The 14,193-nt window shown below is 36.2% G+C and overlaps 1 protein-coding gene across 2 annotated transcripts in view; it reads left to right on the plus strand.

Moving 5' to 3' along the window:
- The window catches only part of LOC126828848 (inactive histone-lysine N-methyltransferase 2E), a 32,656-nt gene that overhangs the window by 15,222 nt on the left and 3,241 nt on the right, over positions 1–14,193 (plus strand). Inside the window, exons 16-26 of one of the 2 annotated variants that reach the window (XM_050558861.1) lie at positions 218–388; positions 861–961; positions 1,253–1,424; positions 2,530–2,751; positions 3,706–3,883; positions 4,689–4,915; positions 5,524–6,675; positions 7,367–7,562; positions 8,232–8,327; positions 9,888–9,980; positions 13,413–13,700. In XM_050558861.1, the coding sequence (XP_050414818.1) occupies positions 218–388; positions 861–961; positions 1,253–1,424; positions 2,530–2,751; positions 3,706–3,883; positions 4,689–4,915; positions 5,524–6,675; positions 7,367–7,562; positions 8,232–8,327; positions 9,888–9,980; positions 13,413–13,700 (2,896 nt within the window). The remainder of the gene's footprint in view (positions 1–217; positions 389–860; positions 962–1,252; positions 1,425–2,529; positions 2,752–3,705; positions 3,884–4,688; positions 4,916–5,523; positions 6,676–7,366; positions 7,563–8,231; positions 8,328–9,887; positions 9,981–13,412; positions 13,701–14,193) is intronic. The other variant, XM_050558862.1, reaches the window with a different exon arrangement.

Genomic DNA, 14,193 nt, shown 5'->3' on the forward strand with positions numbered 1-14,193 from the left:
TGAATGACGTAGACTATTAACCTATTCTGCTCCCATAATCCATTGTACACTTCACATAAAGCTGATCGAAACAGACCATTTCATTGACTAATTTCTTACATCCAGGAAAAGAATGATAGAATGAAATTTGAACTTTTTGAAAGTAAGCAAAATGGATCTGTATTTTAATCAGATGAAATGATTTTAAAAATTTAACTGATTTAATATTTTTTTGTAGACAAGAGAAGAAAGGAAAATGAATGCTATTATGAAAGCCTTTGAAAAGTTAGAAAAGCGTGAAGAAAGGAGAAAAGAAGCACTTGCTCGTATTGATGGGCATAGAAAGAGTCAGGAGGAGCCTAAGAAAGTTATTCCAGAGGTTAAAACTTCATCAGAAGATGACTCCAAGGTACGTTATTATTTGGAAATGTTGGCCATGATTGGAAAGCTATAATTGATTGTCTTATACAGATAAAATTCTTGACCATGTTAGAGAGAGAGAGATATGGGATTTAAGGTCCACTCGACACAAACTAGGTCATTTCGGGACTAACATTTGGTTCAGTTTTATTTCAATAATTTGCTTGCGCGTAGGGGATCTTTAGCAGTGGGAGGAAACCTGAGGACTCAGAGAAAACCCACGAGGTTGGACAGGCGACCCTACTCCTTGTCACGTACAACTGGGGAATCGAAACCACGCCAATTGACTCAATGACAGACCGTATGATACAGTGCGCATGAGCTAACCATTCAGCCATCCAACCCCCCCACCATGTTACAGAGAAAGGGTAATTCCGAGGCAAAGATGTCTGATCTGGATATTAAGTCCATGGATTGATTTTATTACTCTTCTCTATTTCTATGATTGAATATTTTTTCAGGCTGGCAGTGAAGAAACCACTTCAGATGCCAAAGAAGAACAGCCGAAGCCAGAAACACCTGTAAAAACTCAACGCAAAGGAAGAAAAAGACCTCTACGCAGGTGAGAATCATTAATCAATTTATCACAAAACAAGATAATAATAAGCAGTAATTTTATTCCATAGAATTGTCCTGGGTATTTTCAGTTCAATTACTAAAGACTATTGAAACAACTTACCTCAAACAATGTAAAATCAGTGATTGTAAAATGGAGTTACGCTTTAAGTTACATTGTAATATACTTTGATGTCATTGCTTCATTTGACAAAGATGCTAGTGAGCGTATATTCGTTGCCTGGCAACCTATCTTGTTGACAGTCATTAATTGTTTTACTATGTGATCTTATTGTAGAAGGAGTCGTGTGAACAGTACAAGTGCCGCTGAATCAATAGTGTCTAATGATGAAAGCAGTAATTCCGCTGTAACAGCAATTACACAAAACAGTGCTCCCTTACCCCAAACTATGAGTGCTGATATCTCCGCTTCTAATTCTTCTGGTTTCAAATTTATTAAAACTAAAAAGGTACGTTTTTTTTTTTTACGGTTATACCACAATCTGATTAAAATACAGGTTTATATTTCGTTTCGGTTTTTACACTTTCGATGGCCTACACTACATGACGATCTTAATAGTTGTAGTGGGAGGTCGCATCAGGGGTTACAGGGGCGTTGATGTTTCTAGTGGGTTCCGTTTGCCTTAACAGACCATTCCATTGGCTAATCTCTAACATCATCCAGTACGCAGGTTATATAACATCCCTTCCAGATCCTAGTCCAGTAAAGATAAGTAAAGCGAAATTTTGAACTATAAAAACGAAAAGAAATAGGATCTGTGTTTTAATCAGATTGGTTGTTCCATGATTGTACATGACAAGGATAACTATTCCCCTATGTACAAAATGTTACCTTATAACTTTTATTAGAGTTTATTTATTTGAACAATTTTTGTACCAATATTATTTTGGCAAGACTACATTTTATTGTGCACGCTGTATCATAAAGTCTGTCATTGAGTCAACTGGGGTGGTTTTGATTCCCGGGATGTACAGTGACAAGGAGTAGGGTCGCCTGTCCAATCTCGTGGTTTTTCTCCAGGTCCTCCGGTTTCCTCCCACTGCTAAAGACACCTACGCACAAGCGAATTATAGAAATAAAATTGAACATGTGTTATTGAAATGACCTAGTTTGTGTCCCATCGACATTAAATTCTCTCTCTCTCTCTCTCTTTCTCTCTCTCTCGCTCTCTCTCATTTTATTGTCTATATTCTCATTGCATTGCCATTTCATATTTGCTGTTTATTCTGGGGGGTTGGATGGCCGAATGGTTAGTGCGTGTGCGTTGTATCATAAGATCTGTCATTGACTCAACTGGTAGGGTCGCCTTCCAACCTCATGGGTTTTCTCTGAATCCTCCAGTTTCCTCCCACTGTTAAAGACCCCTATTAGCAAATTATTGAAATAAAACTGAACCATATGTTAGTCCCGAGTTGACCTAGTTTGTGTGGATTGGATGTGAAACCCCATCTCTCTCTCTCTCTCTCTCTCTGCTGTTTATTCTAGCACATTCATTGTCTCTTTCATATTTGAATGTATCAATCATATTGGTTTCATTTATATTTTTTTTATAGCATCTTTTTAATGAATGGCTGACTGAGAAAAGCAATGATGGTAAACCTGCAGCAGTTCCTCCTCCTCCTCCTCCTCCTTTAGAGGTTAAAGTTGATGAAACAATATTTGTACCTTGTCTACCAAGTCCTAGGAATGCCATGGAACATCTTCAAAGACGCAATTCGCAGAGTTCAGGATCCGGGCGACCTGGTGCTGAATCAAGTCGAGGTTCAGCTAAGAAGGTAGATTTACATTTTGTTTTTGGATACAACTTGCTGATCCAGGTCGTGCATTTTTCAAACATGGGATTATACTCTGGATCAAATTGATTAATCACCTTTAATTAAAAATACATTATGGGAGATTAGATAAAGAGCTGGCAGTTCTCACTATAATAGTTAAAAACTAGATACTGTAAAGGCAATTTGCTGAAAATTTCAGTCAAATTGATCCACTATGAACAGAGATTTTAATGATTGAATTTTCGGCCTAGCCGTGGTCATCATTACTAAAGTCGGTAGGATAAAAAACATAGTCTCGATTATCCATTTTATGATTTAATTATAAATGGAAGTCGAATAGCAAATCGGAACTTAATCCAATACACATCGCAGGCTAGCGATGCCATCGATAGTTGATTATGGTCTGGATAAGTTTATTAATGTCTAATTAATAATTTAGATAACATTTCAGGCCTAAAAAAAAAGACCTGCGATAGGCAGATTTAGCTCTTGCATAATGTATGTTTGAATAAAACAAAACAAACTCCAAATACATGTATCAACAGTAAATATTCTCTTGGTTGTAATCCATCAAATTTTAATCAACAGTTACTGGTGGCACTCGCAGATTTTATTTATATCATCTGCGAGGGGTGGCGAATGTTCAATTTATCATATATCGTTTTTCACGGCATTATGCATGCGATTATACTCTGGATCAAATTGATTAATCACTTTTAATTTAAAGAAAACGAAATCCAAATACCAACAGTAAAAATTCTCCCTGTTGGAATCCATCAAATTATAAAAAGGACCATCAAAAGATTTTACTCGACAGTTACTGGTGGTAGTCGCTGGTTTGTTTATATCGTCCACAATAAAGAAAAAAACCCATGATATTCAAAAATTATATTCTATATAAATGAAGGCAGTGGATTGAGTTGGTATATGTGTAATTCTCTTGATCTCTTACAGCGTTGGTTAAGACAAGCCATGCATGAAGTTCCACCATCTTGTGATAGTGGTTCAGCTTCTCCAGTACATGGATGTACCAGCCCTAGTCCTGGTATGTGTAGTCCGACACCAGGTACAACTCCAGCTATTGGTAGTCCTCTACATAGTGTAACGAGTCCAGGTTCTTCACCACCTATAGGTATTATATCCTTTGAAATTTTGAAAAATAGTTGTATATTTAAAGATGCATAGTGTAAGATTTAGATAAAGGGTTTAACGTCCTGTTCTGCTCCGAACTGATCTAATGAAGACGGGCATACGCCATACAGTGTGCTATGAAGGAAATTTTGCCTGCCAAGGGATCTTTTTCGTGCACGGCAATGTGTACTCAGGACTTTGGTTTTTCATCCCTTCTAATGACTAGACAGCTGTCCTTGTCAGGCCTTCGGTCCTGCACCACTGACAAGGGGAAACCATGCAGGAAAATCCTGATGAACTTTCTCGGGCCAACACTGGGAGCGAATAATAAGTATAGGATGTAGGGTCATTATCCTTCTTCATTAGCCCTGTGGGAGCTGAAAAGATAGGAATTAAACAGCATTTCATATCATTATAGGATTATTTTATACTGATTGACAGTGAATGTCAATGAGAATTTACTTGAACATTGTTTGAACCTTGATACTACTTATTAAATAAGGGGATTGGGTGGCCTAATGGTTAGCATGTGGCCTAAGGTCTGTCTTTAAGTCATCTGGCATGGTTTCGATTATCCGGTTGTACGTGACAACCTCGTGGGTTTTCTCTGGGTCCTCTGGTTTCCTCCCACTACAAAAGACCCCTACGCGCTGCAAATTATTGAAATTTAATTGAATGATTGTGTTAGTCCCGAAATGACCTAGTTTGTGTCGAGTGGACTTAAACCCAATTTTTTCTCGCTTTCTCTTTATCACTTATTAAATTTGATATTCATGAAATAAATTTTCAATAACTTACTCTTTCAGATTTTGTTACTCCTTTAAAAAAGCGTCGACTAGCGAGAGAATCTTTGTCACAAGACGCACCAGTAATATCAACTCCGTCCACAACTTCTCCTTCTGTTGGTCAGTCAACTGAGCCAGAATGTCAGCCTGATTCAACAAAACGGGAGACCATTGATATTGAAGAATTACAGGGGAAAAATGGCTTCCGACCTGTCCTTCCTACTCTAGATGATGATCAACCTCAGTCTGTAAGTTTATGTTTGTTTTACAGGATTGAATCCCCGGTTGTACGTTTCAAGGAGTAGGGTCCCCTGTCCATCCTCGTGGGTTTTCTCTGGGTTCTCCGGTTTCCTCCCACTGCTAAAGACCCCTATGCGCAAGCGAAATATTGAAATCAAATTAAACCATATGTTACTCCCGAAATGACCTAGTTTGTTGTGTTGAGTGGACATTAAAACCCATTTATCTCTGGCAATGGACAACGCAATCTGATTAAAACACAGATCCTATTTCGTTTGGTTTTTTTATAGTTCAAAATTTTGTTTTACTTGTCTTTACTACACTAGGATCTGGAAGAGTTGTTATCATTGACGTGTTCTGGATGATGTGACGGTGTAGGCAATGAAACGGTCTGTTACAGCGAGCTTTTAGCGTGTGGTGCACGGAACTGTGGGTAATCCACTATAAACATCAGTACCGATTGGTTAATCAAATGTCTGACATCATAGGGTCAAAAACCACTCGTATGACCTCTGATTGATATTGTTTTTAGAGATTCAACTTTCCCAATAATATTGTAGATTACAATTCCTCAACTGACGATCAGAGCATTAAATTGAATTGATTTTAATTTCAGAATGTTTCAAAGTGCTATAAAACAGATTCAGAAGATTTAGAGAATGAGAAAGAGACTCTTGTGCCTCCAATAATGCGACTTTCTATGGAAACGGACATTTTAAGTGAAAGTGCTGAAAACAGTCATTTATCCGATGTGTTTAGTTCGGATAGTAACAGTGCTCTAAATATAACAACAGATTCAGGTGTTGAAACAGATACAAATAATAAAACAAACATACAAACAATACCGGAAAAAATGGAAGAAGATTCAGACAATGTGATTGCTGAAAGTGAAGAATTGATTTCCAGTTCGGTTAAAATTAATCTCGATACGCAGGATAATGATTTAAAAACTACTTCAAATAAAATCATTTCATTGCAAGTTCAAGAACAAAGTTCTTCTTCTTCGTCTCCGTCAGTGGATGTAGGGGATGAAATAAATTCAAAAATATTAACTAACAGTGATGACGTTAGATCTAAAGAAACTCTTCAAGAGCCAGTTAGTAATTCTACAGTTACGAGTTGTTCGGATAAGTTAAATAATTCTGTCGAGAGTATGGAAGTTTCTTTTGATTCAAAATCAGACGATCAACCAATTGAAAATAGGGAAACAGAATCTTTAAGTAAAGTATTAACAGTAAATACTGAAGAAAGTGTCAATAGTTCAGAGGTTACGACCTCATGTTCTGTTATGGTTCATCTGGAGAAAGAAACTGACCATGTGAACATTGTTGAAAGTTCGGATAACTCTCGAGACTTAGAATCAACTGCCATAGTAAACAGTAATGAATTAAAAACTCCTCTGTTAAGTAACATGGACAAAGTAGAAAGTTTTGGTTTCGTTCCACAGTTAACTGACAAACTCGCGATTTTAGATTCTAGTGAATGTAGTAACTTAACTCAATCTGATTGGTCAGTTTGTGATAGTACCAGTGAACATGCGTTATCATTAACTTCTGATAGTACAGTTTCGTCAACGATATCATCCGAATTATCATCTGAGCATGTCACGCCATCTAACACTACACAACCTCATGTCATAGTTCCTGGTCTACTGTCGTCCAGTGAAGATGTGTCTGGGTTAACCAGTGGTGAATCGCCAACAGAAAATACGAACTTACCTCAGTTATCCGCATCATCTAACATAGCTGAACAACCATGTAAAAAGAAGGTAGGCTATTCGTCTTTTGGGTAGGGTAATCGAGGCGTGTTTAGAACATAATGTTTGTCATCAGGTTAAAGTTGTGGTTTGTATCCCAGGCTTGTATAGGTTCCTTCTCACTGCAATGGTTATCTGCATACAGTTGACATTGACATGATGATATACCGTATGTTAGTCTCAATATGTCCTGTGTTGTGTTGCAAGTGTTGAATGGACATAAAGTCTCTTTCCTTTAGAATATTGGGGAGTTGGGTGGCAGAATGGACATAAAGTCTCTTTCCTTTAGAATATTGGGGAGTTGGGTGGCAGAATGGTTAACGTGTCTGCGTTGCATCGTAATGTCTGTCATTGAGTCAGTTGGGTTGGTTTTGGTTTCCAAGTCCTCTGGTTTCCTCCCACTGCTAACGGTCCTTAAACGCAAGTGAATTATTGTAATAAATGACCTAGTTTGACGTTAAACCCCATTTCTCTCTATCTCTCGCTCCTTCAGAATATTCACATACAATTTACATTGTATATTGATATGGTTTCCAATTTGAACTTCAATGATCCTTGATGGGATCTTTTAAAAAAATTTAAATGTCTGACATAAAAAGGTTTTCATGAAGAAGAAAGGAACAATGATTATATATCAACTTATTTATCTCTGATATATTGTTTAAATAAATAATATAATATTTGATGCTTGTTATTATTATAGGTGAGTTTGTTGGAATACAGAAAGAGATTAAAGACCAAAGTGAAAGAACCTGTCAAAAATCAATCATCTTTACCAAACAATGTTCATCGTATCCCTACTCGTGTATCGGGTACAGGCTCTTTAACACACATACGTAGTCGTCCACTATCACTGCCATCATTACCGCTATTCGTAGATAAAAACAGTAAAAAAAATGGTAAGCACCATACTCTCAATAATTGTATTCATTTCTGTCAATTGTCTTTTACCTGTGAAATTTGATGAATTTATGAAAAGATTGTTCAAGTATGAAAATAAGGCTCAGAATGGTTAGCACGTGCGCTTGGTCTCTTAAGGTCTGTCATTGACTCAACTGGCGGGGTGTCGATTCCCTGTTTGTACGTGACAAGGAGTAGGATCGCCAGTCCAACCTCGTGGGTTTTCTCTGGATCCTCCGGTTTCCTCCCACTGATAAAGACCCCTACATCCAAGCGAATTATTGAAATAAAATTGAACCATATGTTAGTCCCGATATGACCTAGTTAGTCCCTAATGTAAATAAAGCATATAGTTGGAGCCAAATTGAATCCAACATGGCCGTCGCTACATATTACCATAACCCCAACCCCTAACCCTAAGAATAGACTTACTAATAATACTAATATGTGACAGCCATGTTGGGACTTAACTTGGGTCCAATTTACCTTTAACCAGAAGCATATATTAAAGTTATTGTCTGAGTAAACTGTTGAGGAAACATTACTAAATAATAAAATGTGTATTAAATATATTTAAATATATATGAGTAAACTATTATTAAATATATTTAAAGGAATCACTTGTAGGTAAAAATGCTTTATATTTTTGTGTATTGATAACTTTGTAGAAGTGAAACAGAAGAAGAGTTGGCATGGGTTAAGTCTAACAGAAAGATTAAGACAAGAATTTGGTGTTGAAGCCAGTGAGGAGGAAAATAAATCTGGTAGGTGGTTTAATCTTACATATTAATAATTTATACATTTATAAACAAGCCTGGACATAAAACAACAGTCAATAGACATTGTCTCATATTATCATGTAACATATTATATATATAACAAGCCTGGACAAAAAGCACCTATTGTGTGATAAATTCAGTCATTGTTTTCTTTTTTTTTTTTAGGTGAGTATCGCTCATGGGGGCTTTATTTTCATTTATGAATTCAGGAATGACCCCCTAACATGCTGTTATTGATCTTCAGAACCATTTCCCATACATACAACTAATCACTCTCCTTAATATCAGATCACTCTCCTTAATTTCTAAATCACTCTTCTTATCGAAACTGGGAGAGATTTTCTAGGGGAGCGATTTTTTCAATTTGTTGATTAAGGGGAGCTTTTTCCAGCTCTCCTCTAAAATACAAACAACAACGACTGTAATTTGTGTCTTAGAATCTCTGTGACAGGTGCGTTATGTCCACGCTTGTATATAAATGTTGTGCAATAATTTGTGCCTGAGAATGTCTATGACAGGTGCCATATGTCCAAGATTGTTCTATTTATCACATAGATGTTTATCTTACATGTTCATTATTCATGGTTTTTACAACAATCGATAGACTTTTTGGATATTTTAAAATGCGGGCTTACTCAACATTTAAAGCTATTAATACTGAAATAATGGCAAAGAATTAACATATAAAATTGGACTATTTATTTAACACTCGCTTCCTAGTTAACCCTTAACTGGTCGACGTCATTTTGAAGTTCTGACGTCAAGTGGTCAGGCTAAATAAAGGCTGACGTGAAATATTTTGTACGCCTATTTCAATCGACTACTGCCGAATAATTATAAGTGATAGACTCTTGACACCAATAAAAAAGTTGCTGGGGATAAGTTGATGTATAATTTGCAAATCATTCTAAATCCTTTTCATTCGAAATATCGTCTTCAGAATCGGTGTCATCGATATAATCCAATTCGGAATAATTCATAAGTATTTCAACCACTTCGAGCGTCTTTAACGTTCCTGACACCGTTAAATTACGTTTTTCGTCAAAAAATGTTGAACAAAGACATGGTTTTCTCAATGCCCTTGACAAGACAAGTTTCTGTCTGACACGCATGCGTGGCCATATCAATTAAATACGAAACTAAATACTCAAATGCAGCTTATAAAAAAGGTTCTTGCTCTGGTCGACTTTCGTCGACCGTGACCACTTAGCTGTATAACGTTGTGGTGACTATAGTCGACAATGACCGGTTAAGGGTTAATAAGGATGTTTCTCCAGTTATTGCTGTTTTTTACCATTATTCCACTCCTAGTGTTAAAATGATTTCAGCCATGCACAAACTGATGTGCAAACTAGATCCTGTTTCTGATGTTAGTAGAGGAACTGTCCGATATTGTAAATAAATAAACCAACAACACATTCTATTAGCTTCATAACTACATTGATTGACATTGTATAATAATGATATTATCCATAATAATGTATTTCCTACCAAATTATAGCTAATACAAATAATCTTTTTATTGTTTAATTGTCTTGTTTTTAGATAACTCTCGAGAAGGATCACTTACTCCCCCTCCCCCACCTCCACCACCCCCAGCGCGGACAAGTCCCTCGCCTAGATTAATGAAATTTAAGGGTGAGTTATGTGCGACAGCTCGATGTATATATATCGTTGCCTGTCTTGCATGTTACTTGTCTGCTAAATAGTTTTGCATCATTTTTATTCTTTCACAATTTTTATATATTCATCCATATTGACTAAATATATATTATCACTATCTTGTTTAATATAGCTTATATATCTATTATTCTAACCATATGTTCAAAATATTTAAAATTTAATAAAAGTAGTTTTATCCCTTTTATTATTTTAACTGTATGTTCAAAATATTGAAATTTAAAAGAAGTAGCTTTATCCCTTTATGCTAGTTTCTCTCTGTCGAGTATTGCGTTACGATAGGATTGGTATGTGCAGATACATTCAAACACGTTTTGATACGGTAAGACCTGATAGGATCACCACGATTACTCCACAGTTTCATTCGTGATAGTGGGAACCTAGCATTTGCACTTGGTACATGTAAAAATATTGACTTTCCATTTTCTTGAAAAACATTTGAAAGAAATGTGATGTCTTTTTACTTTACAGTATTTTTTTTTATAGCTCATTTTTGAAACCAACTGAAACAGTTTGTCCCTTTACTGTCTGAGTCACAGAACTAGTATACAGTCCATAAATAGATCAAAGCTATTTGTAGGACTCAAGCTGTTTGGGCACACTGATCAGTGAATATTAGCTAGGCCGCTACAATCACTGACAGGGATGACATTGGTGTGTGTTAATTAGCTCACAATATTAATATTAACCTTTTTCTTGCTGCAAATTAAATCCTAGAACATTATTTTGGAGTATTAGAAAATATATAAAGGTGTTTGAAGTATATCTGGATAAAAAATATTTCCTAATTAGTGTAAATAGGTATAGAAAATGAGTAAACAGCCCTATTCTGCCCGAACCAGTACACGTTAACACTGCGCGCTTTTGAGTCAATGATGGATGCTACGTCACACATAGAGGGGGGTTGGATGGCTGAATGGTTAGCGTGTGCGCGCTGTATCATACAGTCTGTCATTGAGTCGACTGGCGTGGTTTCGAATCCCCGGTTGTACGTGGCAAGGAGTAGGGTCGCCTGTCCAACCTCGTGGGTTTTCTCCGGGTCCTCCGGTTTCCTCTCACTGCTAAAGACCCCTACGCGCAAGCGAATTATGTAAATAAAATTAAACCATATGTTAGTCCCGAAATGACCTAGTTTGTGTCGAGTGGACGTTAAACCCCATTTCTCTCTCTCTCTTACGTCACACATAGAAGGCATTTGAGCTTATAAAGGTTGGTCATCTTACACAGAGTTAAAAGAAGGCTTTTGCATTACCTCTGTGAAAAAGATTGCTGTTTGGGGTGCTAGAGGGAGCAGGGGTACTAAAGGGCTATATTTGTATGGGCCTAGGATCAAATATGATCATTTCTAATTACATGTATAATCGAAGCTTCTAGGAAATAGTTGTGTATTTATGCTCTGTTTAAACAAGGGCCATACATGTACATAGACAGGCAACGTCCTCTCTCTTCTTAGCCTTCAGAATTCTGTGGCACCACAGCAAATTAAGTCTTAACAGTTGTGACTAGAAAAGAATTACCTCGCCTTGGGTTTTACTATGGCTATAATATAAATAAACCTATGATGCATGCACGTTTCCTGACTGGTCATGCACATTGATTCAATATTTGTTGCTGACAATAATTCATCTGCCGTTATGTGGAAATAAATTTAATCTGAGGCCTAGATGTAATCGAACCAACGCTTAACATTCAAGTGACACTGGCGTTGTTAATTTTATCTGCAGAGGAAGCGAATGTTGTGAATTTTCAATTTATCCTAACTTTGTACATACTGAATGGAATTGAACCATTATTTTAAGAGTATCTTTTTTTGTTATTCTGCATTACCATCTACATGTAAATGTGGTTCCTCCTTGTCGGTGGTGCAGGACAAAAAAATGAGGTCCTGTGTACACATTGACATGTACTTAATAGAATCCTTCACAGTTGGAATTCGAAATAAGAGTAGACTGTAGTGCCACTGTCCAGGCAAAATTTACCTCTAGCACTCTATTATGCCGTAAGTCTGTCTTCATTATTCTAGTCGGTGCAGAAAAGTAGGGCGTTAAACCCCATTTCATTCATGTAAATGTAATAAAGCACATGAATACATTTATGTGGTATTCAGATGTGTCAATGACAATAATATTCAGGTGTGTCAATGATGATAATAATAGTAATACAGGTGTGTCAATAATAATATTATCAGTAGTAATCTACTTATATAGCCTACATGTAATGCAGGACGATGTGATAGCAAAATAAGTCGCAAGTCTTTTACCATATGAACAAAAATGTTAAACATACATTATGCAAGAGTTAAATCTGTCTATTGCAGGTCTTTCTTTAGGCCTGAAATGTTATCTAAATTGTTATTTAGACATTAATTAACCTATCCAGACCATAATCAACTCTAGATGGCATCGCTAGTCTGCGATCTTAAGTGGATTATGAGCCGATTTACATGTATATTTAGTCTATTTCAAAAATTTTATTCAAATATCATAAACAATGACTTGCGACTTTTGACTCAGTTTGCTGTCATGGATCACATTATAAAACTTACATCTTTAATGTTGTTATTTCATAATCATTACAATCTGATTTAAAACACAAATCCTATTTCGTTAGTTCAAAATTTTGTTTTACTTGTCTTTACTACACTAGGATCTGGAGGAGTTGTTATATAACTGGCATTCTAGTTGATGTGAGGAATTGGCCAATAAAACGGTCTGTTGCGGAGAGGTTCTAGGCGTGCAGGGCACGGAACTGTGGGTATCCCACTAGAAACATCAACACTGATTGGTTAATCAAATGTCTGACGTCATGTGGTCAAAACCCACTCATATGACCCCTACAACCGGTCATATCATCATGTAGTATAGGCCATCTAACTTATAACAAAACGAAACGAAATATAGATCTGTATTTTAATGAGATAGTAATTATTATTAATTATTTTTTTAAATGTTGGTGGGGTTAAATGTTAGTACCGTAATTTAATGTTGTATGATTATTTTTTTTAATTTTTGCACTTTTGTATCTTATTTGAATGTATGGTATATTACTGCAACTTGCTTGCCTGTCACTCACAGTTTAAAGAATCATCATTTATACCCTCGGATTAAAATGAGGTGAAAATGATCTCATCAGTCTTTTAAAGAAACTTAGATTTCTACTGACACGCTTGTATCATTTGTTCCTTTCAGTATCTGTTTTATTTCTCTGTGATTTTTTTTACATCAATCTGACCAGTTTAAATATGAAGGATATTTTATTACAAACATTTAATTCAGCTTAAATAAAAACTAACATTAGTTTTTGCAGCATCATTGGACTGATGAAAATAGTTATTTGGCAGTGATTGCTAGATGTAAAGTGAAATGTAGAAATCGTATTTGTGTTTTTCAGATGAAGACAAACAGTTGTCAGCTTCTGGTGTTCCACCACCACCATCAGTACCTCATCCAGGACTTGCCCATTCTGCTGCTCCACCACCGCCACCTCCTCCACCACCCAAAGGAAATGCTGGGCGAATTCCTTCACTTCTATCTATACCCACCTTCGCAACACGACCAGTTCCAGTACCTCTACAAACTGCTAGTAGTGGTCTGGTGACATTAAGCCCACAATCAGTACTGCCACTTCCTCCTCAAGCCATAGTCAATCCGACTGCAGCTACCATTATCAACTATCAAGGTAGAAATTCTTTAGCGTTTCTCAAGATATATAAATTATCAATTTACTGTATTCATTTGACAAACCCTTTCCTAAATATCTTTTTATAGCATAAGATTTGCCATGCTAACCTTATGCTGTCTACAAATAGCGGCCCTTGAGAACAGACTCTAAGCTATTTGTCCGAAATTTTAAGTCTTAAATTAACGATTTTAATCGAAAACACTTAAGTATGCTTCAAGTGTTTATTCTACTTCCATTTAATGAATTGAAAAAGTTTATTAAGTCTTTGTGTGTATGACAGATGTGAAATGGAGTAGAACCACATTACAAATATATATTTTTGGATATGGTGGCCATTCAGGGCAGAAATCGAAGTACAGTAGATAGTTTTCTGTGAGCAGAATGAAGATTTGCCATAAGAATTTCAAAAATATGTTTCAATTTCAATTAAAGTTGCATTGCTTCAGAAGGTCAATAAAGGTTTACATTATCTGGATTTAGCCCTGCATTG

The sequence above is a fragment of the Patella vulgata genome, chromosome 7 (assembly GCF_932274485.2).
Source record: "Patella vulgata chromosome 7, xgPatVulg1.2, whole genome shotgun sequence".
Taxonomy (NCBI): domain Eukaryota; kingdom Metazoa; phylum Mollusca; class Gastropoda; family Patellidae; genus Patella; species Patella vulgata.